At 37.5% G+C, this 26,135-nt stretch overlaps 1 protein-coding gene across 4 annotated transcripts in view; it reads right to left on the reverse strand.

Moving 5' to 3' along the window:
• The window catches only part of galnt18b (UDP-N-acetyl-alpha-D-galactosamine:polypeptide N-acetylgalactosaminyltransferase 18b), a 195,304-nt gene that overhangs the window by 39,559 nt on the left and 129,610 nt on the right, over positions 1 to 26,135 (reverse strand). For all 4 annotated transcript variants that reach the window (XR_015496477.1, XM_087262227.1, XM_087262229.1 and 1 more), the window contains exons 7-9: positions 15,849 to 16,034; positions 7,020 to 7,157; positions 3,005 to 3,100 (exon numbers count right to left, since the gene is read on the reverse strand). Coding sequence is in view for 3 of the 4 variants with exons in the window: in XM_087262227.1 (XP_087118353.1) it covers positions 3,005 to 3,100; positions 7,020 to 7,157; positions 15,849 to 16,034 (420 nt within the window). In the remaining variant the exon portion in view is untranslated. The remainder of the gene's footprint in view (positions 1 to 3,004; positions 3,101 to 7,019; positions 7,158 to 15,848; positions 16,035 to 26,135) is intronic.

Genomic DNA, 26,135 nt, shown 5'->3' on the forward strand with positions numbered 1-26,135 from the left:
TCTATTTAGGGGGAGGCATGGCGCAGTAGGTAGTGCTGTCGCCTCACAGCAAGAAGGTCGCTGGGTCGCTGGTTCGAACCTTGGCTCAGTTGGTGTTTCTGTGTGGAGTTTGCATGTTCTCCCTGCCTTCGCGTGGGTTTCCTCCGGGTGCTCGGTTTCCCCCACAGTCCAAAGACATGCGGTACAGGTGAATTGGGTAGGCATGAGTGTGTGTGTGAATGTGTGTGTTTCCCAGAGATGGGTTGCGACTGGAAGGGCATCCGCTGCGTAAAAACTTGCTGGATAAGTTGCCGGTTCATTCCGCTGTGGCGCCCCCGGATTAATAAAGGGACTAAGCTGACAAGAAAATGAATGAATGAATGCTTCTATTTAGTCCAAGTTGCTTTAAAAAAAAAAAAACATTGTTTTTAAATATGGAAAAAATAAACTTAAAATTTTGAGATTTTAAAATAAATGTAAATATTGAATAATGTATTTCTTCTGCATGGGTTACAGTGACCTAATTTTAACTTAATTCATGTGTACAGTAAACTATATTGTTGAATGAGTACTATGTACAGTATATCATGTGTGCAGCAATAGTAATGTTTAACTTGACAACAGTTCATGGACCATTTATTCATTTTTTAAATAATTTTTCTGATCATTTTTTTTTGCCCTATATTTTAATTATCTTATTCTCAACATGTTATTTCATTAACATGTTTAATATATATATATATTTTTTTTTGAAAAACTTTTTTTCTCAACATTTATTTATTATTATTTATTTTTTTTGAAAATGCAACAAACATATTCTATAAATTGAATGAGTTTATTCGTAACTTTTTATTTGAACATTTTCTCGTAATTTAACAAGTGTCATATCCCATTATTATCTTAAAATGTTTTTATCTCTTAATTATTGCTTGGCTCAGATCTCGAGATGGTGTATTTTTTTTATTCCATAGATGACCGTTGGTTTAAAAATACTTCTAAAGTTTTCTTGAAGAAAAAAAAAGTTTTCTTAAGGTTTCTAAGCACAAACAATGGCTTTGATGCACAAAATAGACTCCCACGCATTTCTGAAATAGCTCTATACAGTAGGTATGTTCCCATTTGTCAGCCCTCTAAATAAGACAGTGTTCTTTAAATTCCCCTGTCCTGTAGACTACAGGTTATCTTGACATGCCAGCTAGTTTAAAAAAAATGCCCTCTGAATCCCCACTTTTATTTTAGATTCATTCATTAGAAACTGATGTTGACTAAATTATTTTGCAGATCAAGATAAAGAAGCTGAAGACTACTGTACTCTAAAAATAATTATTCAAAGATGATTTACTAAATTTGTTTACGTTAAGTGGTTGTAAACAATTTATTTGAGCTAAATTTAAACAATCAAATTAAGTTGAATTTATTTAAATTTAAATTGTTTGTTTATATTCATCACAAATAAATTGTTTGCAAAAGTTTTGCAGACATCATTTTTTTCACTTTAGGTCAATTAACGACTTAAAATTTTATTAATTTATTTTCAACATTTAATTGAAACTTGTTTTAAAGTTTAATCTTAGATTGTAATGGCATTAATATGACTTCAAGATGGTAATATGTTTATTAATGCCTCATCTGTAGTCATCAATGACAGTGTATTATGTATATTTGTATGGCTGGTGTATGTTTTGTAAAGTACGTTTGCATGTATTATTTATTTTTAATTAATTGAGTGATTGATTAATGCTACTAATTAGGGTAAAAAAAAAAACAATATTGACATAATTTTTAAATCTAAATGTAAAAATGTTAAGTAAATAATTGCCCAGCAATTTATTAAAAGATGTACAAGGGTCAAAGATGAAGAAAAAATCTCAACTGTGCAAATATATACTTTACACATTTAAAAAAATAGATATATTCTATTATTGCGAGGCTCTATAAATTAGCTATAAAGTTAGCTATATTTTATTATTACATCCAAAAATAGTCAACCCGTGTTAGCTCAATAGGGTATATGTCGAAGCATGCTAATAGGACTTTCAATTTGCCAGTAACCTGGGTTAAGCACTTCCGGCGAATTGTATGCCAATGCAAAAACAGGCACGTTTCAGCGAAAAATCAGCGATCTCCATTAGCTGAGTGATATCCGATATAAAGTGGGTCTCAGGTAGCACCGGAAGCACTGCATTAAATTACATTTTCCCCGCTATGTCTTTATAATATGAGGATTTATTTTACCCCAGTATATTTAATGGAGCTTCTGTGCTGCCCTGCCGACTCTGACGGACGCGTGCGTGTAAACGGCTTTTTGTCTCATGTTACGCTTGAGCAACTAAATGAATGCCAAAGTTTATTTAACTGAATGTATTTTAATGACATTACAACATCGATGCTGTAAAAGGAACTGTATAAAATGGCAAAAAGTTCCCAATAACAGGTCACCGGAAGTGTATCAGTATGGGGAAAACACTAGCTCGGCATATACCCTATAACGCTTAACCTTTGTTAAGAAATACAAATTAAAATTTAAATTGCGTCAAAAAAGTGGCTCTGAAATGAAGCTCTTAATATTCATTTATATATTTATGTATTTAAATCTTTATCCTCACACATACAGCACATAAAGGTCAATGTATAGCATGTTATACATATTTCAACTCTAATCTTCTAAAAACTAAATATAAGGCATTATACATGACATTATACACATTAACATAATGGTGTTCTGTAAAGCTGCTTCATTAGCTGCCAGAACCTGTTTTAGCTGAATAATTGAAAAAGAGAAAAATCTGTAATCAATATTTGCTGAGAAAAGCCCCCAAATGCAACTAGTAAAGGAGTATCTGAGTAAATAATTAAACACATCACGAAAAAGTGGCTTACTCATCAATATCGGTCAATATTAATTCACGTAGAGATCAGGGGTCATTGTTAATTGTGGACACTAAATGAAACCGTAATAAAATACCAATAGAAAGAAAGGTATTGTCCACTGAATCACGTGGAAAGAGAGAGAAAGGCAGCTCACCTGAGGTGTCATCCCGTGACAGAGGTAAAGGATGGGAATGTTGTCGGTGTCTGGCCCTTGGTCGAGACACAGGTCAGTCTTCAAAGAGTTTCTGAGCTGAAAGGACAAACAAAAATTATACTGACAGATTAGCATCAGGACAGCTAAAGTGCCTATATTACAGTGTAAAAAAAACAAACAAAAAAAACTAAAAAGTAAAAACAGCATTTGTGTATGTTTTATATTTTATTTATACAGTAAAAATATGAAGGAATGTATTTTTTATTTAATTTTATGGTAAATTACCATTTTTCATTAATTTATAACCAAATGCCGGTGTTTTACTAACATCTACATGATTTAGCTTAGTTACACAGAAAATAAATAAATTTAAATAAATAAAATCATAAGCAGGGGTCGATGAGAAAGTCATTATAAACAAAAACATATATCAACATTACATGCAGGGTTTGATATTAACACCTGCCAAATGCAGGTAGATTTAAGCTGTGGCTGGTTAGGTAGACACCCCCACTAAACACTTTGGTTGGTTGAAAATCATTTTTAAAATGCCAGAGCTGCCTCGTCTATAAAGAATTGTATTTTAGTTTAAGACCATTTGTCAATACAGGAATCCTTGCACTGCGAAGTAAAAAATAAAATTATGTATGGAAAGCACCAGAGCACCGTGATGCACCGACATATTGAACCGAATCAATGGCATGACAATTGTAACCGAACCAAACCTTGAGACCATTGTAGGTTAATGTCCTATAGATAACGTTAATCCTGTTTTGAATCTGCCGCTATGCTAATGCACAGACATTTGTAGCTCCGCCCTCGTTTGAAAAAGAGCACAATCTCATTTGAATGTAAAGCGACAGTCACCAAAATGGCACAATTTGGATCAAAGCCTAAAAGATGCAGTTTCAAAGAGGTATAAAAAAATATTTGAAAGATAGTTTGTGCTGAAATGTATACATATACACTTTAGAGACGTATTTTCCATATTTTAAAAAGGGGCATAATAGGTCAGGATTTTTACTAAATGTTTGTTATAATGCAGGGTTCTAATAATGTGCAGTTTATAAAACAAAAACCTCAAAATTTAATCACAACTTTACAAATTTAAAATAAAGTTAATAACAAATTCAGTAAAGACAAACTACATCTATTGGTTTTATTTTATTTATAGTTACACTGGAAAAAAAATGGTTCATTGCAAACTGTTGCAAACAATTTATGTAAGCTGAATTTAAACAAACAAATTATGTTGAACATTACAAAATTAAATGTGTTTGTTTAAATGCAGCCCACACAACGTGTTTTGCAACCACATAATTAAAAAATAATCCAGTGAAACATTTATTTATTTTGTGTATAATATGTTGTTATACTATTATCAGTAAGCCTATACTGTTTTTAAGTCTAATTTTGATGCTATGTCTATTAAACTGGACCAAAAAAGGAAAACTATTCAGTTGGTATCATTTAAAGGGGTGGTCCACAGAGTATTTTTAAGGCTTGGTTGTGTTTATAAGATTTAAGGCAATGTGTGCTCATGCTTCACTTGTAAAAATCACATTATTTTTTCATAGATCTTACTTTCATTATATACAGCTACTCAGCTAACATGAAAACGACTGTCATATTTCCTTCCTTCCCCGAAGGTCCGGCCTCAAGAGGCTCTGATTGGTCAGCTAACATATTGTGCTGAGAGGCACTGCACATGCTGCTGTAGATTGTCGGTGTTTACAGCTGTTTGACTGATAAATATGAATTTGTGGCTAAATTGTTAGCCCTGCCAAACAGTATTTCCCATTGTTTACATCCTTGTTTACATCCTCACTACAACACACCATTAACACTAGAAACTGTGAATGTGAAATCAATTTTAACAAATTTTAACAAATAAAAACATTTACAGGTTGTGGCTCACAATCCACATCTTCTTCGGTTGGAGGAGCTTTAACTGAATCCAACACTGAACTGGGAGAGATTCTGGAAGCTGTCCTTTGTCAAATGCTAGCTATATATTTTGTGTAATTCTCTGGAAAATAATTAAAATTAAACTGTAAGCACGTCTCTCTTTGTGTCTTGTCATTTGGAAGTTCAAATAAAGAAACAGAACAAGCTCTGTGAAAACAGCCAACGCAATCTCACGGCAATTCTTAACTTTTTTGATTTAGTGGCTAATTCGTATGAACTCGTACGATCTAATTCGTACAATTTAGTACGATTTGCTCATAACCCAATGACAGTTGGGGTTAGGGGTGGGGTGGGGTGCCACGCCTCCTTTTTACGCATCCGTACGACTGAACTCGCACAAATTTGTACGAATTAGCCAATAAAACTGACAAAACGTAGCATACTTACGTTTCCTCGTGAGATCAGACTGAAATAGCAGCGTTAGGACGGCTTTTTAGTTTTCTCTGCTGTAACATTACAGCACCTCTGGTCATGCCCAGTTGCTGCGCATGGTGTATGCTTGGGATGAATGGGCGTAACCTGACTATGCTGATCTTACTAGCCAGGATGTATTTTTTTTTTAGTCCGCAAATTCGTTAGCCGTAGGCTTTGCTACGCTAACTCTGTAAAACATAAATGTCTCCGTTTGCATCAAACTTTGAGCAGATTACATTCAGAGATGTTGTTTATGTTCACACAGCTAGATTACGCATCAACTAAAGTTTCGAATGTGATATCGCAGTGGACCACCCCTTTAAGGAAGCTTCAAGAACAAGGAAAATGTTCCTCCACACTTTCCAGAAACACTTTTATGAAATAATGGAACATAATTCAGGTCAGAACAGGGGTTAAGTGGACCACCAAGCACATGTCATTTCTGTTATTTTTTTAAATTACCACTCCTCTCTCTTTCTCAGTCTTTTTACAGCAGGTACAACTCAAGGCTGTTTCTCCCTTGCATCATAACGTGGTTGAATTCTCATCCTAATTACAGGTTCTAATTATAAAATTCATTTTCATAAGTGTATGCACAGTCATGAATCATCTAAATTACATTCCACCAAAAGTCCTTGGTGAAGTGAGAGAGCTGTACAGAAAAAAAACAACAACTCCTTGCACTTCTATTTACCTGAGTTTACCTCCAGAGCATAAAGAGCTTATTAGTAAAATCATTTCACGCAGAGCCTCAAAAACAGTTTCCCTCCATAGGCTTCAAAGAGCATCGCAACCGTTACGTCTAATAAAAATAATGCTTAAACATGCGGCCGTATCAGTGACGACAGAATTCCAGACGGAGGACTTCAATGGATTCTATCGCTGTTTTGGCATTTCCGTCAGATTCAGCCTAACACCGCTGCGCCTTTTATCACCAAGTGCTGACGTGATTGACAGGCTCATCAAATGCAGTCAGTCAGAGTAAAGTAATGAGGGCGAGAGCTATTTCGGAGCCCTTTACTCCCAGAATTCATTTCAATAACGCTGACCTATTTTCCACAGTTTCTTCCTTTTAAATTGCGCCACACATGATGAAATCAGGCTCAGAATGAACACCTCAGCCAGCCTGTTTAGAGTCAAGTGTGTTATTATTACGTCAGCTAAAAATGCCAATGGATTGTTTGGACTTGACATGCATGGCTAATGTAAACAGTAGGAGCGTGTTGCATCAATTTTGTCAGGCAAATTGGAAAAATCCTCTTCAAAAGATGAAATGGCGAGTGTGGGTGACATGTTGCAAGCGCAGCTCTCAAATCCAGCCTCAATAGTACAATATCTGGGCATTCACAGAAGCTTATTCAGCACTCAGCGGACCCGGCGGTTAAAGCATTAGCCTTGTGGAGAGAAAGTGTCTCTGCAGCCGCTTGCTTTGACCGGACTAATCTTTTTACTTGCAGGGTTTTATTACAACACAATTTGATTCCTGATAACACCGCAGCGCTGGGAGAATGAATCAATCTGACAAAATATACAGCTATTTGCACTGTAGTTGAACTCTTTATTTGCTCTTTTTGTGGGCTGAGTGTTTTTTTGCGATTGCTTTTGCTTGGTTGGGTTTAATATAGATACTCACCACTCCGTATGCGACGGTGTCCGTGTACATTCTCATCTCGGGGTAAATGTTCACTAGATACCAGCGGAAGGTCTTGCACTGCAGCTTTTTCCTCAGTGCTTTTCTTTCGGCGATGTCACCGATGTCTATCCCTGAGTCCTGATAACAAAGACAAACAAGGAGAGATATTCATTAACTAGATTTACACTCAGAAAATTGCTGTTTGTTCAAACTACTTACTTAAAATGAGCTGAAACAACTCATTCTTGAGTGTTTTTCTTTTTGGGACTTAGACCGTACGTACGAACGTAGACCCGCGGACCTTTGTGGAGACCGCGAAAATCGTCCCGGGAGGTATGTATTTGTGCAGTTTTTGTTTTCGCAAATCATTCGCACTCGCACTGTTCTCGAGTAAAAAGCCTGCCGGAGGCCACTGTTGAGCGACCCTCTGTCCGACTGACCGACTGGCTGAATGACTGAACGATTGACTGGGCGGCCGGCCAATCGGCTGACCCGGCCACCCTCCTCCTCCTTCATCCCTAAACCCTAAATCGCGGTCTCCAAAACTGTCTGCGGGGCTACCTTTTCAGAATGAGCTTGGGTTGTATATTTCAGAGGTTGCCACAGCGGAATGAACAGCCAACTATTCTAGCATTTGCTTTACAGAACAGATGCCATTCCCGCCACAACCCAGTATTGGGAAACACCCACACACACTCATTCAGACACACTACGGCCAATTTAGCTTCTTCAATTCAGCTATAGCGCATGTCTTTGGACTGTGGGGGAGAACCAGAGCACCCAGAGGAAACCTACGCCAACACAGGGAAAACTCCACACAGAAATCAACCCAGGCTCATTCTGAAAACATAGTCCCGTGAATATTTCTGGAGATTGCGAAAGACATCCCGGGAGGTACATATTTTTGCAGTTTTTGTTTTCGCAAATCCACGAATCCGCCGTTGTGTGCGCTTTTTTGTATCTCAGATGTCTCTCGCGAATGCCGTGCTGTTCTCTCGTAAACCCACCAGAGGCCGCTGACCGTAATGATTGACTGTAATAACTCCTTATTTACTCACAAAAGTAGTTTTAAACCTTTATTCATTCATTCATTCATTCATTTTTCTTCGGCTTAGTCCCTTATTTATCGGGCCCTTTAACAATCCCATTTAATCATTCAACAAAGCACAATAGCTCACTCCTCACTGTTTGAAGAAAGAACTAATTATGGCAGCGCAGATACAGAATCAGACTCATCTGCCATATATTATCACAGTGATGCAGAGCTGAGCTCCACACCACTGGAACAGAAATAGAAAAGAACATCTCAGTTCATGTTTCTCAGCGCACTCGACTCGTGTCTTTGTTCCCGCATCAAGAGTCACTTCCCTTTTCTCTCGTTCCCTCCTCTCAGCATTCAGCCTGGCTCTGGGAATCTGCTGCAATCTCACGACGCCTTCCGCTTTCGCCAGATCTTAATTGCTGTCTTGCTGATAAATGCACGAACAGGGGCCAAAAGCTCCATAAATAAATGGAGAGCTGTGACATATGGTTGGAAACAGAGCTGAGGGCTAGAGAACTATAAATGAGGTAATGGGTGCTTAATAGACAATAACAACTGTATTTCTCTATGCATTCTTTAATCACTTTAGCTTCATAATTAGATCTACTTTGCATTCAGTCAAGTTATGCACTGTATGACTGTTCAGTACTGACTGGAGGCATCATATTTTTCTCATGTTTAACCTTTAAACATATGAATATGCTTTTGATAGTATTTAATTCAGCCAGTCAAAGGGATAGTTCACCCGAAAACAAACTAAAATTAAAGCTACAAGCAGCAATAAAAGGGACCTCGCACCCGGGCTCACCGCCACACGGTGGCCTCAGGATGAGAGAGAACAGCGAACACTAATAATTTAGGCTGATATATAGAAAAAACCTGAGAAAAATCACAGATTTTTGCCAAACTTGCTTCTGTCAGCAGGTGGCGCTATGCCTGTGACTAAATATTGGCATGTAGATATCTTCAGGAGAGGAATTTTATCAAACATGTGAAGTTTCAGGTAGATCAGACATTGTGTAGTTGAGTTATAAGTACTTTCTATTTCATGGCGAATCACTGAGGTTTGTCAGGCCCACACGGACATGCCCTTCGGCGAAAACCCTAGATTAGAGGTCTGCATCAGGAATAAATTTCCGAATAAAGTGCGGGAGCGGTGGGTAACGGGTTTAATTTGGGATGGGAGCGGGCCGTCTAGCAATATCGCTCCCAACTCCCTAGCAAGCACGCATACGTATGTGTATAAATGAAATAGCACGAAGCTGTGTTTCGCTTGTTTGTTGGTGTTTGTGTATGTGTGTGTGTGTGCGCACACGCGAGAGAGAGGTGTGTGTGTGTGTGTGCGCACGCGAATGAGATAGAGGGAGCTTTGCCTGTGTGTGTGCTTGGTGCTTATGTGTGTGTGTGTTTAAACAGACAGCTTGTTATAGGCTGTCTGGACTCTGTATAGCTGGGTGGTTTTCGGTTTTGTTCCCCTCCCGCTCTTTAGCGGGATCGGGCGTGGCGGGTAGAAAACGGGGCGGGCTGCGGGAAAACAAATGCTGAATGTAAGCGGGAGCGGTCGGGTTCGGGCTAAAACCTGGCGGGTGCGGGCTGGAGCGGGATTCAAAATTTAGTCCAGCGCAGATCTCTACCCTAGATTTTCACAATATGTCATCGCTAGAGCTTTCAGATAACACCACCCACATTTGGTGCTGATTCGCTAAAGTTTGTGGAAGGAGTATGTTACACTGTAAAACATATAATTTCCTGTTGCCAGTAGGTGGCGCTATAACTGTAATTGGATATTGGCATGTAAACGTGTTCAGGTCAGAACTGTTATCAAACGTGTGAATTGAGGCAGATCGGACAATGCATGCCTAAGATATAACAACTTCCTGATTTGTGGCGAATCGTCAAAGTTTGAGAAGCCGCCACGGACACGCCCTTTGACGAAAACTCTATATCTTCGCAATTTAACATCACCAAGGCATTTAGATGACAAAACCCAATTTTGGTGTTGATCGGATATAATCTTTAGGTGGAGTTTATTAAAATACAACGCCTGGAAATGGCAAAAACTGCACTTTTTCTGTGCAGGAAGTTAAAAATATCTAACTTTCAGTTAGGTTTGAGATTTTGCTCCAAGAGACTTTTTTGTAGTAATTTGTATGTTGAACGTGTGTGCCAATTTTTGTGTGTGCGTGTGAATTGTAGCTTGGGGGCTAGTCCGTCAAAAATGCGGACTGTCAAGTCATTTTGCCACGCTCACTTCCGAAACACATAACAAACCTAAAGTATCTTCACTTCTGGGGCGTGTGCAAAGTTTTGTGATTTTTCGGGCATGTTTACACCCTCAAAATCGCGATTCATTCTGGAAAAGAAGAATAATTGGAAGAATAATATTAAATAAAGCAATTCCAATAGCGCCTTCCCACCATTTCGGTGCTCGCCCCCTGATAACTACTTATTTACACACAAAAGGGGTTTTAAACCTTTATTCATTCATTCATTCATTCATTTCGGCTTAGTCCCTTATTTATCAGTGGAAAGAACCGCCAACTATTCCAGCATATGTTTTACACAGCAGATGCCCTTCCAGCCACAACCCATTAATGGGAAACCCCCATACATACCTCTCACATTTACACACAGACTCATACACTACTGCCAATTTTAGTTCATCCAATTAATCTATAGCACATGTCTTTGGACTGTGGGGGAAATTGAAACACCCACGCCAACATGGGAAGAACATGCAAACTCCACACAGAAATTCCCACTGGCCCTGCCGGTACTTGAACCAATGACCTTCTTGCTGTGATGCGACAGTGCTAACGCGTGCTGCCTTTAAACTTTTAGCAGTTTCTTTTTTCTGTTGAACACACAAGAACATGAGAAAGCTAATAACCTGTAACCACTGATATCCATAAGAAGAAAAACAAATACTATGAAAGTTAATGTTTCCAGGTTTCCTGCTTCAAACAAAAAAAAAAGTTTACTTTGTGTTTTCAAAGGAAAAGAAACGTAAACAGAAGAAACAGAAATAATAAAGGGTAATTCAAGAGTTCACACTTAGCTGATGATTGGTAATAAGCTAGTTTGGCATGCTGTCCCAGGAGAGAGCCCTGAGCTCATGAGGTCCTTGAGCAAAGGGCTCCCTCCCGTTTGCAGGGCGAGAGTGGAGTTTGAGCTCAGGTAGATCTCGAGAACCCCCACCCCCTCCTGCTGCTTAAGGATTGCTATGAGGGTGTGTTGCTGGTGGAATTTGACTATAGTGCTGATTTGGTTTAGTCGATTTACTTATGTCTCATGTTTTGGACTGTGGGAGGAAACCGGAGGTCCCGGAGAAAACCCACGCGAGCACGGGGAGAACATGAACTCCACACAGAAATGCCAACTTGCTGGGTAGAGACCTGAACCGCAGGAATTCTTGCTGTGGGGCAACAGTGCAAGCCACTGGGCCGCCGTGCTGCCCTATAGAGGAAAAAGAGGAGGAGAGGGGGTGAAAGGGGGGATTCTTCAAGACGAAGATTACTACAAGGTAAGATGCTTGGTTATTTATACTGAGTTAGAAATCGCCTGATTGGTGGTTCGTTCATTAGCTTGACTCTGGGCCGGCTGTGTCAATCATAAGCATGTGATCCTCTCGAAATTAATTTCTAAATAAACTTCACGTAAATGATGAGGGTATTTTCAGTTTTGTGTGATCTATCCTTTTAAGTTGTCTTTAATAATGGAAAGAAAGAAATATTTTAGCATCCATCAAAATGTTTATATAAATTTTCACATTATATGTATATTATAATTCAATCAGCCATTGAGAATCGTATCATTACAGCATTTATTTAATAAAAAGCAAAAGCAAAAGCAAAAATGAAATATTGAGTTTCAGACCATGAATATACAGTACATGTACATGTTTTCCTCCTCCTATGGAACATTTTATATTGATCCACTTTTCTGCAAACAAATGCTCTGCTTTGTGTCTCAGAACCATATTGACTAACTTTCCAGCCTGCAGTTATCTCGGAAATGACCCAGAATGCTAAAGCACACCTGGTCTTCAATGATCCCAAAAGGGCTCCTTTCACACCTTCTCTGTCTCGCTGCACTGGCTGTCAGTATCAGCCCACATCAGATTAAATTTGTTGATGATGCCATAAAAAACCTGCACCCTCCCACAAACATTCATTTCTACACACCTGTGCTTCAGGAGTTTGTAAATTTGCAGCTCTTGTGCTATCATCACAATGCTTCCAACACCCTGTGTTAATGTGCAGTTTGAAGTTTCGCATGGTAAATGCCAGATTTCCAATAAAAATGTGCACGAAAAAACTTTTTTATGCTCACTTGTTTTGATTTTGAACTTGTGCAAAATGTAAATGGCAACAATGGGAATGAAAAAGCATTTGCTGAATGTATTCTGACCTTCAAACCTTTAACCCAAGTAACTAATCCAATGTGCTTGTCTTGTTTACTGTTGGTTACCAATACTATAGGTTGTTTTCATTCATGTAATTCTGGTGACGTGCGAAATTCATTAAAAAAAAATAAATAAAAAAAAATTTAAAAATTGAAAAACGAATTGAAGACATAGAGGAAAGTCCGCATTTTTGCAATGTATCCCATATTACTAAGGAGATATAAATAGAAAATAACCACACATGTTGGGCATGATGCTTATATCATGAAGAGGGCCGAGTTTTCAACACAATCTCATGGCAATTCGTAACTTTTTGATTTAGTGGATAATTTGTACGATTTAATTCATACGAATTAGTACGATTTGCTGATCACCCAATGACGGTTGGATTAAGGGGTGCGGTTGGGTGCCACGCCTCCTTTTTAAAATCGTACAACTGAAATCGTACAAATTAGCCACCAAACTGACAAAATGTAAAATACTTACGTTTCCTCGTGAGATCAAGCTAGAGTTTTCTTCTCAACTAAAATATATTTGTTTGCCATATGTACTGTATAATTACGTTAGATGAAAATACAATAGTAAATACAGTTAATTAATTGAATTAAGCTTTTTTTTTAAATAAATTATCGTAGAAATTATGTTGTTGCTGTGATATGACACAACTGTAGTAATAAACAAATTATTCAATTTGCTTCAGTTTTCTATGCTATAATCATACACCATCACGATGCACCACATTTCACTAACGTTATTTAATACTGTTTTTCAGTTTACTATACTATAGTATTCTGTAGCATTCATTAAAAAATAGTTATACTACACATTATACACTTTACCATGTGGTTCAAAAAGAAGTTTATTATAAATTACTATAGTTTTTATCCATGCGGGTATCTTTCAGACATCACGAAATAACAGATGAAAGCATACAAAAGCATGGATGCATAGTCTACATTAATATTTATGTATTTTTGTAAGGGGGAATAGTGCTCCACAATAATAACCGTCTAGTTTTGTCGCAAGGATTCTTTTTTTGTTCTGTCAATGAACTTACCATCAACAAACATTCACCGCTGCTGCACATCTCGATATTCACATTACGGTTGTTTATTCTGCCGAAATGGCAGTAAAGACATGGATTATTGCAAAACAAGAGATTTTATTGCAGTCATTACATGGCAGGGTATACTAGTTAGATTCTTCTGGAAATTGTATACGTGCGGTGGTGTTTGTATCTGATTTGTATATAACAAATAAACATATTCATACACATAGCCAGGCGTGTATTTAATCTTTGTTGGTGCTGTCAAACGAATAATCGGATTCAAAAAAGTTTGTACACATGGATGTATTGAATAAATGTTTATTACATGTCGCCTTTTCTTCCATTTTTCAGCCAGTTTCTTGAACTTTCCCCCCTTTATGAGCAAAAACTTTTGAAAGTTTATAAAAGCTGTAGGGCATTTCTTATGTTTGTTGATTTAAAAAATTATAAACAACATAAAAAAAATTTTATGTTCTGATAGCGATTTCTATCCAGGGGAAACCACTTTCTGATATGCATCTGAATTTTGCAGGTACTCAATGACGTCATGTGAAAACAACCTATAGTGAGCCACTCTAACAACTTGACAGAAAAGCAACTAATTTGCATATGGAATTTTTCTCTTTTTTACAATTTATGTTAAGATGGAAATCACACTATTGAGAGACAAAATCAGTTTCCAGAACATTTACAATCACCGTTCCTTCACGGTGGAATAATAAAAATGACCAATTGGGCCAAACAACATTTTTTGCTATTTCTGCACAGAATTTCTGCTCTATTTCCACGTAACTATAAACCTAATGTATGAAATAAAAAAATATATATTTTTACTTTTATTTAATGTTTATAATGAAAATACAATTAGATCCATTTTATTTGGTAAACAAAGCAAAACTCTCAGATAATATTTCTACTAAAAGAGAAAATATTACTTTACAAACTTTACTGTAAATAAATCATATGAATATTTTCATTCATTCATTTATTCATTGTCTTGTCGGCTTAGTCCCTTTATTAATCCGGGATCGCCACAGTAGAATAAACCGCCAACTTATCCAGCATGTTTTTACGCAGCAAATGCCCTTCCAGCCGCAACCCATCTCATTCACACACACTCATACACTACGGACAATTTAGCCTACTCAGTTCCTGTACCGCATGTATTTGGACTGTGGGGGAAACCGGAGCACCTGGAGGAAACCCACGCGAACACAGGGAGAACATGCAAACTCAACACAGAAACGCCAACTGAGCCAAGGCTCGACCCAGCGACCCAGCGACATTCTTGCTGTGAGGTGACAGCACTACCTACAGCACCACTTGCTCACCCAATATTTTCATATTAGTCAATAATGATACTGAAATTCATTAAAAACAGAATAAATATGAATTTACACACATTTACACAAGTAAATAAACAAAATCAATGATGAGCTAAAAATCTGAGGAAATCTGCGGAATTATGCACGCACAGATTCCATGTGGGCATACCAATTACCAATACGCAGATTGTGAAATAGTGGGAAATAGTTTCCTCTGATTTGCATCTTTAATAATAGTATTAATAATTAAAATAATAGGTCATAAAAATATACATTTGACCACACATAAAATGGTTCATACCATTGTGAATGAAAACTGAAACTGGCAGATCTTCTAACTTTTTGTATGTTATTGTCTCCTTTCGCCTGACACTTCTGTAGTTACATTGTGTACTTAAACCAATGGAAAATGAAAAATTGCTATTGTTTAAACCGATATGGCTAGAAACTATACTCTCATTCTGTTGTATTAATCAAGGGAATTATATAGCATATTATGCAGCGTCAATACCTAGTTAACAAGCTGAAAACTAAGTGCTGTTCCTACTGCAGCCATGGTACAGCAGCAAAGTTCCTTTATTATTACGCCAGAATGAGATTATAGTTCCTAGACCTTTCAGCATTTTCATTTTAAAGGTATTAGTACATGATGTAACTACAGAAGGCACAAGCTTTAAATATGAAACTCATCAAAAAACGTAAATACATTTTGAGTGAGATGCTAATGGTCTAATCTGATTCAATGTTATAGGCTAAGCTAAGTTAAAAGTGCTCCCGCCAGACCTGGTGATCGGTTGTATGGATTCAAAACTGGAAGCCTAATATGAGCCTATTTTCCCCACAACAATATTTTCAGAGTTCCTTTAAGATAATATCAGGGTGTACTCACACTATGTACAGTTGCCTTGAACCAGTCCAAAGCATCCCCCCCATATAGCATAGCATAGTGTGAGTATGCCTTTAATGTCAGGGGGAATTTCTAGTGTTGCGTAGCTGATAGGGACCTCACCTCTTGTGGAATGTTCCAGGCCATGTAGACATGGCTTTTAAACTCGTCCATCCACACTTCTGCAACCCTCAGAGCGTTTCTGCGCACGTGGGCAGTGAGATCCTCTGTGTAGGGTTTGTGGGCGCGCTCGATATGGGCGATGCGGGCACAGGGCAACACCTCCACACTTCCTCCACACTGCCACACCTACACACAAACAACAACAACAACAACAAAAAAAAACATTTTCAAGCTGAGAAATAAAAAAAAGACACAAATCTTGGCAAGACAAATCTTCTCGCTGGCCCAGACTGAAGAGCAGATGAAGTGCTGAAGATCTTACATAACACTCGTGTCCCCCTTAAGAGTCTCAGAGGGAATTTAATATATGGCGTGTGCAGTAAATAGGATACTTCTGAGATAATGATTTGTCTCAGGGGGGGAAAAACAAATACCATGTATCTCTGCATGTGCACATTCGCTGAGCTCCACAGCAGAGTTTTCCAAAATCAAAACCTGCATAAATAGTTATGTTTTAATTATAAACAAAGCAATTTCTCAATAGTTCCCTCGCTTAATAAGTCACTACATACAGTATGAAACATTGTAAGTCTAAAATACTAAAAACTACTGGTCCCACTTTATATTAAGTGTCCATAACTACTATGTACTTACATCAAAAAATAAATATAATGTACTTACTGTGTTTAAAATGTATTTGAGAACACTTTTGGTGCATTTGAGTTGGGATAGAGGTTGGGTTATGAACAGGTTTGGTGGCATGGGTAGGTTTAAGGGTGGGTTAAGGTGTAAGGGATGGTCAACAGTGTATTTACAAATGTAATTACAAAAGTTAATTACAGATGTAATTACAAACGTATTTAATCAAGCATAAGTACACAGTAAATACATGTATTTACACAATAAGTACATTGTAACAAACTATTAAATCCTTTGTAAGTACATATTAGTTAAGGCCACAATATAAAGTGGGACAAAACTACTTACTGTATATACTGTATTTAAAGTACACATAAAATCAAAACTAACCATGTGATTTTGTTAGCTCACATTACTAGTGTGTATATATATATATATATATATATATATATACACACACACACACACACACACACACACACACAAACACACACACACACACACACATGTATGTATATATTAAGGGTGTCACGATCCTCCGAATCCTCGATTCGATTACATTTTCGATTCTAAAGTCACGGTTCGATTAGATTTTCGATTATGAATAATTAATTAATTAATAACAAATTAATTATTTGTAGCCTACCGTTTAAACTACCTGACCTGCATGGTCTTTGTTTTACCCATAAACAAATCATACAGTAAATGAATAAAGGCAAGATACACACATAATTACCACCTGTCAATTACTTTTTTCTGCGGGACTCGTGAATAGGCAGTGATCTGTGTCGTTATAATGGCGTCGGTAAAAAAGGTGCACACAACCAACAGGAACCAGCCAACAGTATCTGAGGTGTTCGCTAAAATGACTAAGTACAAGTGAGTGAAAGATTAAAGCAGTCTGTTTATCCTCTGACTGCCTGGACTCGCTGTCTCGAGTGCATGAATGTGTGTGTGTCTGTGTTTATGAGTGTGTGTGGTCACGTGATGTGCGTTTTCAGTGGTAGTGAGGAAGGAGGGCTGCTCAGAAATGATACACGCCACTGTGGATGTCAAATCCTTGTCGTTCTAAAATGGCTTTTAAAAACAAAGACATATTAGTGTAAACAGGGTCTGAGTGTGTACTTTTTGCGATTTGCAACGGTGGCGGGGTGGAGGATTGCAAAGCCGGTGTTGTCTATCGGACGTACCCTAATACATAGCAGTACATAGCAGAGCTTGCAAACTGTTTGTTTTTTTGTCGACAACACGAACGATGTCAACATAACTCACTGGAAATCCAAAATGCTTCCACACCGGCGACTTTATTGAAAGAGGAGAGGGTTTAAGTTCTGTCGACGGGTCTCCTGCGTCTGCAGTTTAACAAGCACTTCAACAAGCATGTATTTTTCCCGCTTGGCAAGCCAAGCTGACGTGACATGGGGGAGTGGCAGCATCAACGATTCTATTTTTTAATTCGATAATCGAAATTGAGCATAAATTTCGATCGATTTCGATTTGACACCCTTAATATATATATAGAACTCTTGTTTAAAGATCCTAAACACATGGTAGGGGCAAAAACAGCAATCCCCTAAGCTTAGACCAATGGCCGAAACTGCAGGAAAAGACAAAAAGCTCTTGCGTCAACAACACCATCTGTGTGTAGACAAAATATCCATTGCCCTTTCTAGATGAAAACTGAATTCTGAACTCATTTTTATGATCAGACAATTTCCATCGCCCACAGCCTGTGGCAAAATATGACAATCTGAGAGGTCAGGACTTCACTTTGAAGCCCGAGGAAAGATATCAAGATTGTGTGGAGTGTATTATGAGGCTGAGCAGGAGACGCTATCGAGAGTGCTCAAAATACGGCTCACTCCAGCAGGTGCTCTTCGCTCTCGCTGTGGGGAGGAAGATGAAGCTGTCATTACACCTCAAACACGACTCGCTCACTCATAAAGAAGAGTTCACACTGACAGCGGTTTACAGCAACAAAGCCATATGATGTCCATCCTTTTCATTGACAATTGGTGGTTTCTCAGAAACTTGAGTGACTGCTGGAGATTCAAGTAATCATCTTGTTTTAGAAAATATATTTTTCATTTACAGTGGTGTGGAAAAGTGTTTGGCCCTGATTTCAATTTTTTTGCATGTTTAAATATTTAACATTACATTTTATTATTAGTAAAAGATAACAGAAGTAACATGTTTGAAATCAAGGTTTTATTATTGAAGTTTGCATAAACCGGAAGCTGCGCCAATTATTATTATTTTTTCCGTATTGTTCCTAGAGAAATGGAACATTCAATGAGAAAACACTGGGTGTGGTTTGTTTTTTACTGCAAGCTGATTGGATGTATTAAAGTAGAAATGGATTAGTAGATCAGGAAATGGATTTGGGGAGAGTTACAACCTAACAGACACCTCCTGCTCACCATTTCTGTTTGTTGTCATCCTGTGTGTATTAAGCAATTTGTAATCGTTTGGACCTGCATAGGCGCATAACCAACGTGCTCTGCGCTGGACTTTAGAGCAGCTTTTAGTTGGTCAATGGCACGAAAAATAGCAACATGTCAACAATGAACCTTAACACTCTTCCTTTTTATACTGGCACACCCATGAGTCCACAAAGTGGAGCAAATGGATTTTATATTTAAACAATGTGGCGCAATATATGAAAATTAGGGTCACACTGATCTAAGAATCGCAACAAATTGAGCCAAACACGACTAGTGCCCGGTGTATGATAGGGCCTATTCTTGTAAATTTCCAACTGTAAATATGTCAAGGCGCACATAGCTAAGAACTTAATTTGGACAACTTTAAAAGGGATTTTCTCATTATTCTTATATTAATGAACCCTCAGATTCCAGATGTTCATCTAGTTTTGTCTCTATATAAAAGTCTGCATCAATGGAAAGCTTATTTATTCAATTTTCATATATTGCATAAATATTGAAATTATTATAGCGTGCATTCATCATGCCATGGTTTTAATAACTTTATGCACTTATTTATTTTTATTTTTTTTACTTTATGCACTTAAAAACAATTTAAAAATACTGAAGAAATGTATTTAAATTGAAGCACACAGTGGCCTATTTTATGTGTTTTTAAAACTGCATCTCCCTTCTTACGAATGCTGTTTGAAACTTGTTGGGCTCAGAAGGAGAGCAATGCAAACACTGATCGTCCACAAACTGGCACTGCATAGAGTCTTGTTGTCTTAAAGCATATTCCTCATTTGATTTCTGCATAGACCTGAAGCCTTTAGCACAAAAACGAGTTGAACAAATTCCAGGTTGCAGAGTTTCGGAATTGACAAAACCAATCAAATCCAATGATTGGTATAAACAATGATTGGTATAAAGTCTCTGTCAATTTAGGGTGTAAATCTGAGTTTAAACCAGAGTTTGGGATCATCTCTAGACATGTAGGGACAGAGACTGGCTTTGTTGAATCAGATATATGTGACATATTACTCACATGATTGATTGATTGATTGATTGATTAATTGATTGATTGATTGATTGATTGATTGATTGATTGATTGATTGATTGATTGATTGATTGATTGATTGATTGATTGATTGATTGATTGATTGATTGATTGATTGATTGATTGGTTGGTTGGTTGGTTAGATGGTTGGATAAATGGATAGATAGATAGATAGATAGATAATAATAAATAAGTTTAGCCAGTGTGGGTCAACCCGAAAGCCCAAAACTTTGAAGTGTGAACTTGGCCAATTCATTCGGATAAAGCGATCGAGTGTGAATGCCTACTGCTATAGCACTGGAACTCCAAGTGTGACCACAAGCGGTTTAAGCACTGTCAGTGTGAAAACACAGCTGAGAGAACAGGAGATGTGGTCAAGCACACATGCCAATCACTCTCAGCTGTGCGAGGACCTGCCTTGACTCATGCAGTGCTTCAGTAAGTGCCTGTATGAGGTGCATGAATAAGGTGAAAAGACTCTGGGGCCGGTTTAAGATTCTGACAGTATGATAATCTTGGATTAAAATATAATGGTATGGTTCTCGAAAATGTGTTCTATTTTAAGATGTCTGGGTAAAAATCAACAACTTGTCCCTCATTGAACACAATATATTTTATTTAAGAAACATTTAAATTATTTTGGAACAGTAATAAATAATTGACTTCTGCTATCTTTATTAGTATAAAAAACCTAAGATTTTTGTACAACTTCAGATATCTTTCTTTTCTTTGGATATAAAGCAAGTCACTGCACTGGACTGCACTATAAGCGATTTGTTTTTCTAATGTTTCCTGGATCATGGGTTGACCAATAGCTTTTAATGTGGAGAGTGCTGTTCTGCTGGAGAAACTTTTGCCCTAAAAAACTAATTAAAATTACACATTAAAAAAAAGCAACTTACATATACTGTAAGAATGGGGGGGTGCAGTGAGTAGCGCTGTCACCTTACAGCAAGAAGGTCACTGGTTCGAGCCTTGGCTGGGTCAGTTGGCATTTTTGTGTGGAGTTTGCATGTTCTCCCGTGATCACGGGGGTTCCTCCGGGTGCTCCGGCTTCCCCCACAAGTCTAAAGACATGCGGTACAGGTGAATTAGGTAAGCTAAATTGTTCGTAGTTTATGTGTATGAATGAAATGTGTGGGTGTTTACCAGTGACGGATTGCAGCTGGAAGGGCATTCACATTTTGAAAATGACCTTCTATGCAGTGTGTAACACAGCACTCAGTGAATGACAACATCCTGGTTTAAATAAAAAAATGCTCCGTGTTTAAAACTATTGATTCTTTAACGAAATAGTCAACTCACAGTCGAATAAACGAATCATGTTGGGTTCAGGTCTTTTGCCTGAAAAAAACATTAATAAATTATATATATATATATATATATATATATATATATGTATATATATATATATATATATATATATATATATATATATATATATATATATATATATATATATATATATATATACATACATATATATATATATATATATATATATATATATATATATATATATATATATATATATATATATATATATATATATATATATATATATATATATATCTAGATTAAAATGGCTTATTTGAATTCTGCCGAAGGCATTCAAAATATGTGTGCTACCCAAATAATAAGTCTTTGAGAAGAGGTTTCTCAAGCCAGGTGGCGCATTAGACCAGGGGCTCATCTCCTGTGTACAAAACGCCTCACAAACTGCTTGCGAAACTGTTCTAATATGATAATTGGAGATGAAAATTAATGATGTTCTATAACATCTAAATGTGTTTACTAACTGTTTTACTCAGTTAAACATGAATGTTGAACTGTAGGCCTACATAAGCTCGAAACTTCGCTCGTTTTTTACCACCTTAATCCGGCTAAAGTCATAATTGAACTAAACAGAAATGGAATTAAGACATGTGGAGTATGCCGATATTAGTGGCATTATTGAAGTAAACACCGCAGTCAAACTAATACTGTCATGTAGGACTTTTCGCCCTATTCAACTTCGACCAAGTGGCTTGTAATGACTTCTCTTATATATTAGTGCTTGTACTGTATCTCTCAGGTTCAATTTGAATGGGGCTATTCACATATTACGTCATAAACACATTGAAAATGTGACACATGCTTCTTCCTTTACTGATTTAAATGCATTTCTGAACTCGAGATCCTCTGCCGCTTGCCTTTGCTAAGCCATCAGCCGTTCCTCATACGTGCTGCGTGGTCAATTTTTAAAAATAGTTTAACTTTTGCCACTGTATGAATTAATATTGGATGTGTGTTGTTGTTATTACTTGTAGTGGGAATTTCTCTCTGTCTAACGCTGAACCTAGTTAACCAATCACAACATACTCGGTCATTGGGCCGATCATCGTAGATTAACCTCACACAAGGAAGGGGTTTGGGAACAAATGATTCGCTAAACGAATCATATGGGAGTTGTTGGGATAATTAAATAAAAAGTGCATATTATAAGACAATGAAAGTGTTTTTTGACCTTGCATGCATATCAGCCTGTTGAAACCAAAATATGACCTTTTATAATGCAAAATAGGGGCTCTTTAAAACCTTGACTTCTCCAAACCTCAGTAAACCAGTTATTGTTCAATGCCTACCCAGTCAGTTCACATCTAAGATCCCACCAGGCTACAGTTTTAAAAAGCAGGAACACAATTAGACCTTGTTTTGAAGATGTGGATTCAATAATGAGTAACCATTCAATGAAATCAGCAGTTCCTATGACAATGGCTCTGGGATGAAGACATGCAGACCTAGAAACAGCACGCGGCGCATAAAACCCACTCCCTTGGTGATGTCTGAAAGCGAAAGGTCCAAGGACAACAGAGTTGGACAGCTTCCCAGATCAGAACGGTGCAATTAAAAGCACTTACTATAGTGCGTATTTAAGTGGCAGTTGTTAAATCGAAAGGGGAAAAAAAGCTGGAATTCTCGACGTGGGAGGAATTGCTGTTGTCATGGTTTATTGTCGTTGTTGACCGCGGCGTGCATTAGCAGTCGCACGCCGCCCTGATATTTACTCCTGTATAATTTACTCTTGTGTCAGACTCCATGTTTGACAGTCGCTGCTCTACTGTGAGTAACATGCGTGCTGAACTGAGTGCTGGTGGGCGGTTTCAAAATGGCTATTTCTCAAGTATTAGCGTGCATAGGTGTGAATGTGTAAACGCCTGCTTTTATCCCTCTTTTTCTGTCTGCCAATCCTCCTACAGACACTCATGGTTGCCTGAAACAAGAGCAGCCGTTTGTTAGTGCTAACTTTTTGTCTCATGCCTTTTTTGGGGGCTTCCGGTGTGCTAACATTTACTCCTAGATGATCATGAAACGCTTGAATTTTGTTCTGCTGTGATGACACTGATTGGAGAGCGCACTGGTTCAAATGAACCAAAATGTCACTCACTTCCCGGTGCAAACATTTGCTCAAGGGTGCTTCACTTCTGTGGAGTGCCCTCACTTCACATCACATAGATGTTTGGGATGTGGAGAGTGTCAGAATTAACCGCCAGTGAAACAATAGCTATGTCTGAAACAGAATATTAGTGCACAAAATTAATAAGTACTTGTTCTATGCTATGTAATTGTTGTGGGGTTAACCTCACCTGCACCCTTACAGTAAGAGCACTGTAATGGCTTGTTTCCACTGACTGCTACAGTACGGTACGGTTCGGGTTGGCACCGGTCACCTTTTTTAGGCTTGCGTTTCCACTACCAAGGGTACCCTTTTGGTGGGCATGGTGTATGACAAAGTTTCAAAAGTCGCTTACATATCAAATGAGAAGCACGTCTCTCAAAACAGATGCTTTTTTTGGGGGGGCATTTTTTAAAACCTTGACTTTTCCAAACCACTGTATACCTTGAAAACGGTTATCGTCTTATACCTATATGAGACTACATTAAAGTGTGAATGTAGTTTAAACAAATTCCTTTTCTTTGAACAACACACTGATTTTACAGTACATAACAGCTCTGCGTTATCTTAAACATTTTAAAAGCATTAGTTTCATATATCAGAACAAAAGAGTGGCACATTTGATTTTCCAAGCAAAAACGTCCCAAGTCTTTTGCACCAGAGGTTTTCTCAGACAATGCTACTATTCTCATTGGATCAGAACAGTTTATTAAAACTTTTCAGATGTCTTTTGTGCATTAAAAGCGATTTTAATAGAGGAATTATGAGTGAAATGATCCATTCTGTTCTGTCTATCAAGTCTTGGAGACTCCCGGGATCAGATGTTGAAGATAACACCAAGATACTGCTATTTGCACGCTTTGCACAAAGTATTTTTGCATCTAATTTGCAACCTTGCAAACCTCTAATGAAAAAGACTGGCAATGATGACAAGTCTATAAACACTTGCTCAGAGTTTCTGTCACCTTGCAATGTTCAGATTTCCACAAACTGCATAGCCAGTCAACAATCCGCATCTGAGAATCCAAGCCATTGTTCACTGAGTAAATGCAATGTAAAATATTTAATGACAAAATGTCAAGACAACAATTTTTTTATGTTGCTTTGACTTATTTTAATAATTTAATCAGGTTTCAACTTGTTATGATCACCAGCAATTGAGCAGCTGCAGATCGCTGGTATCCATGAGATGACTATAAGGACTAAAAATCGGCCAGTATATGGGCTACATCTTCCAGTCATGCACCGCTCACTCACACCAGTTTCTCATTTCATTGATTACACACAAACACACAGTTGATGCTGTTCAGAACATGGACTTTAAAAGCAGCACAGACACGAACACTAAATGCCTAGAGTCTTGTTATACTGTTTGTGAACATTACGATGCATTTATTTGTTTATGTTGTCTGCTTCCTGCCTGTACTGACCACTTGCCTGTGTATTTGACCACAACTCTGGATTGCCTGTTTACATCTGTTTGCTCCTGATTGTGACCGTCACTTACTTGACCATTCTTGTAAATAAACCCTGCATTTGGATCCGCACCTCTGTTGTCAGCATCACGTTCACATTACACAACATTTTTAAAGCTATATAGTTTAACTTAATATTTTTGGCAGTTTGATTGATGTAAGTTGAGTTGACTGGAAAAGATCATTTGATTCAACAAAAAAAATGTAAGGCAGTAGGAAGTTTTTGCAGTGTGGAATTGGGATTAGAGACGTTAATCCCCATGATTAATCGAATTGATTACATTAACATTTAATTAATTGATTAATTAATGGCGATGCAGTGGCGCAGTAGGTAGTGCTGTCGCCTCACAGCAAGAAGGTCGCTGGTTCGAGCCTTGGCTGGGTCAGTTGGTGTTTCTGTGTGGAGTTTGCATGTTCTCCCTGCGTTCACATGGGTTTGCAGTCCAAAGACATACGGTACAGGTGAATTGGGTAGGCTATATTGTCTGTAGTGTATGAATGTGTGTGGATGTTTCCCAGAGATGGGTTGCGGCTGGAAGGGCATCTGCTTTGCAAAAACATGCTGGATAAGTTGGCGGTTTAATAATCGACCCCAGATTTATAAAGGGACTATACGCCGAAAAGAAAATGAATGAATGAATAAATATTACAATGCAATGCTGTTAATTAAATAAAACAATAGGCTCTGGATCGATGTCAGTTGAATCTTCAGATACTGAGGCAACTCAGGACACATCACCTATTACCCTCATGGCATTTAGTGCTGCTAATACCTCTTTGGCATTTATAAAATTCCCTTTTTTACTCATTGTGATTTTATTTATTATTTTTTGATTCATGATATGCACTGATACAGTGAGTGAAAGGTGTTGCCTAGCAACATACAAAGTTAAAACACAAGGAGTGAATAATTACAGGCAATTCTGTACATAGCAGGTTAACTTTGACTAGCTGCCAAATATAGGTAGACTATAATTGTTTTTTACCTAGTTTTATCTAACCCCATTTTAACACCAGCCAATTGTAAACAAGAACATTTTTTGTAAAAGACAATGATGGGGTGGCTTGAATGTTTTATTAAAGAACTATTCTGTGCATCTGAAAAACAACAACAGCTAAAATTTACCCTGTTGAGGTTCTAGTGGGAGTGAGACGTTTATTATTTATATTATTTATTCAATTACTCATTAATTGTATTTTATTCATTTCTACCCCAACCCTAATCCTACTCATTTAATGTAAAACAGTAGTTC

The sequence above is a fragment of the Danio rerio genome, chromosome 7 (assembly GCF_052040795.2).
Source record: "Danio rerio strain M-AB ecotype USA chromosome 7, GRCz13ab, whole genome shotgun sequence".
In the NCBI taxonomy this organism is placed as follows: domain Eukaryota; kingdom Metazoa; phylum Chordata; class Actinopteri; order Cypriniformes; family Danionidae; genus Danio; species Danio rerio.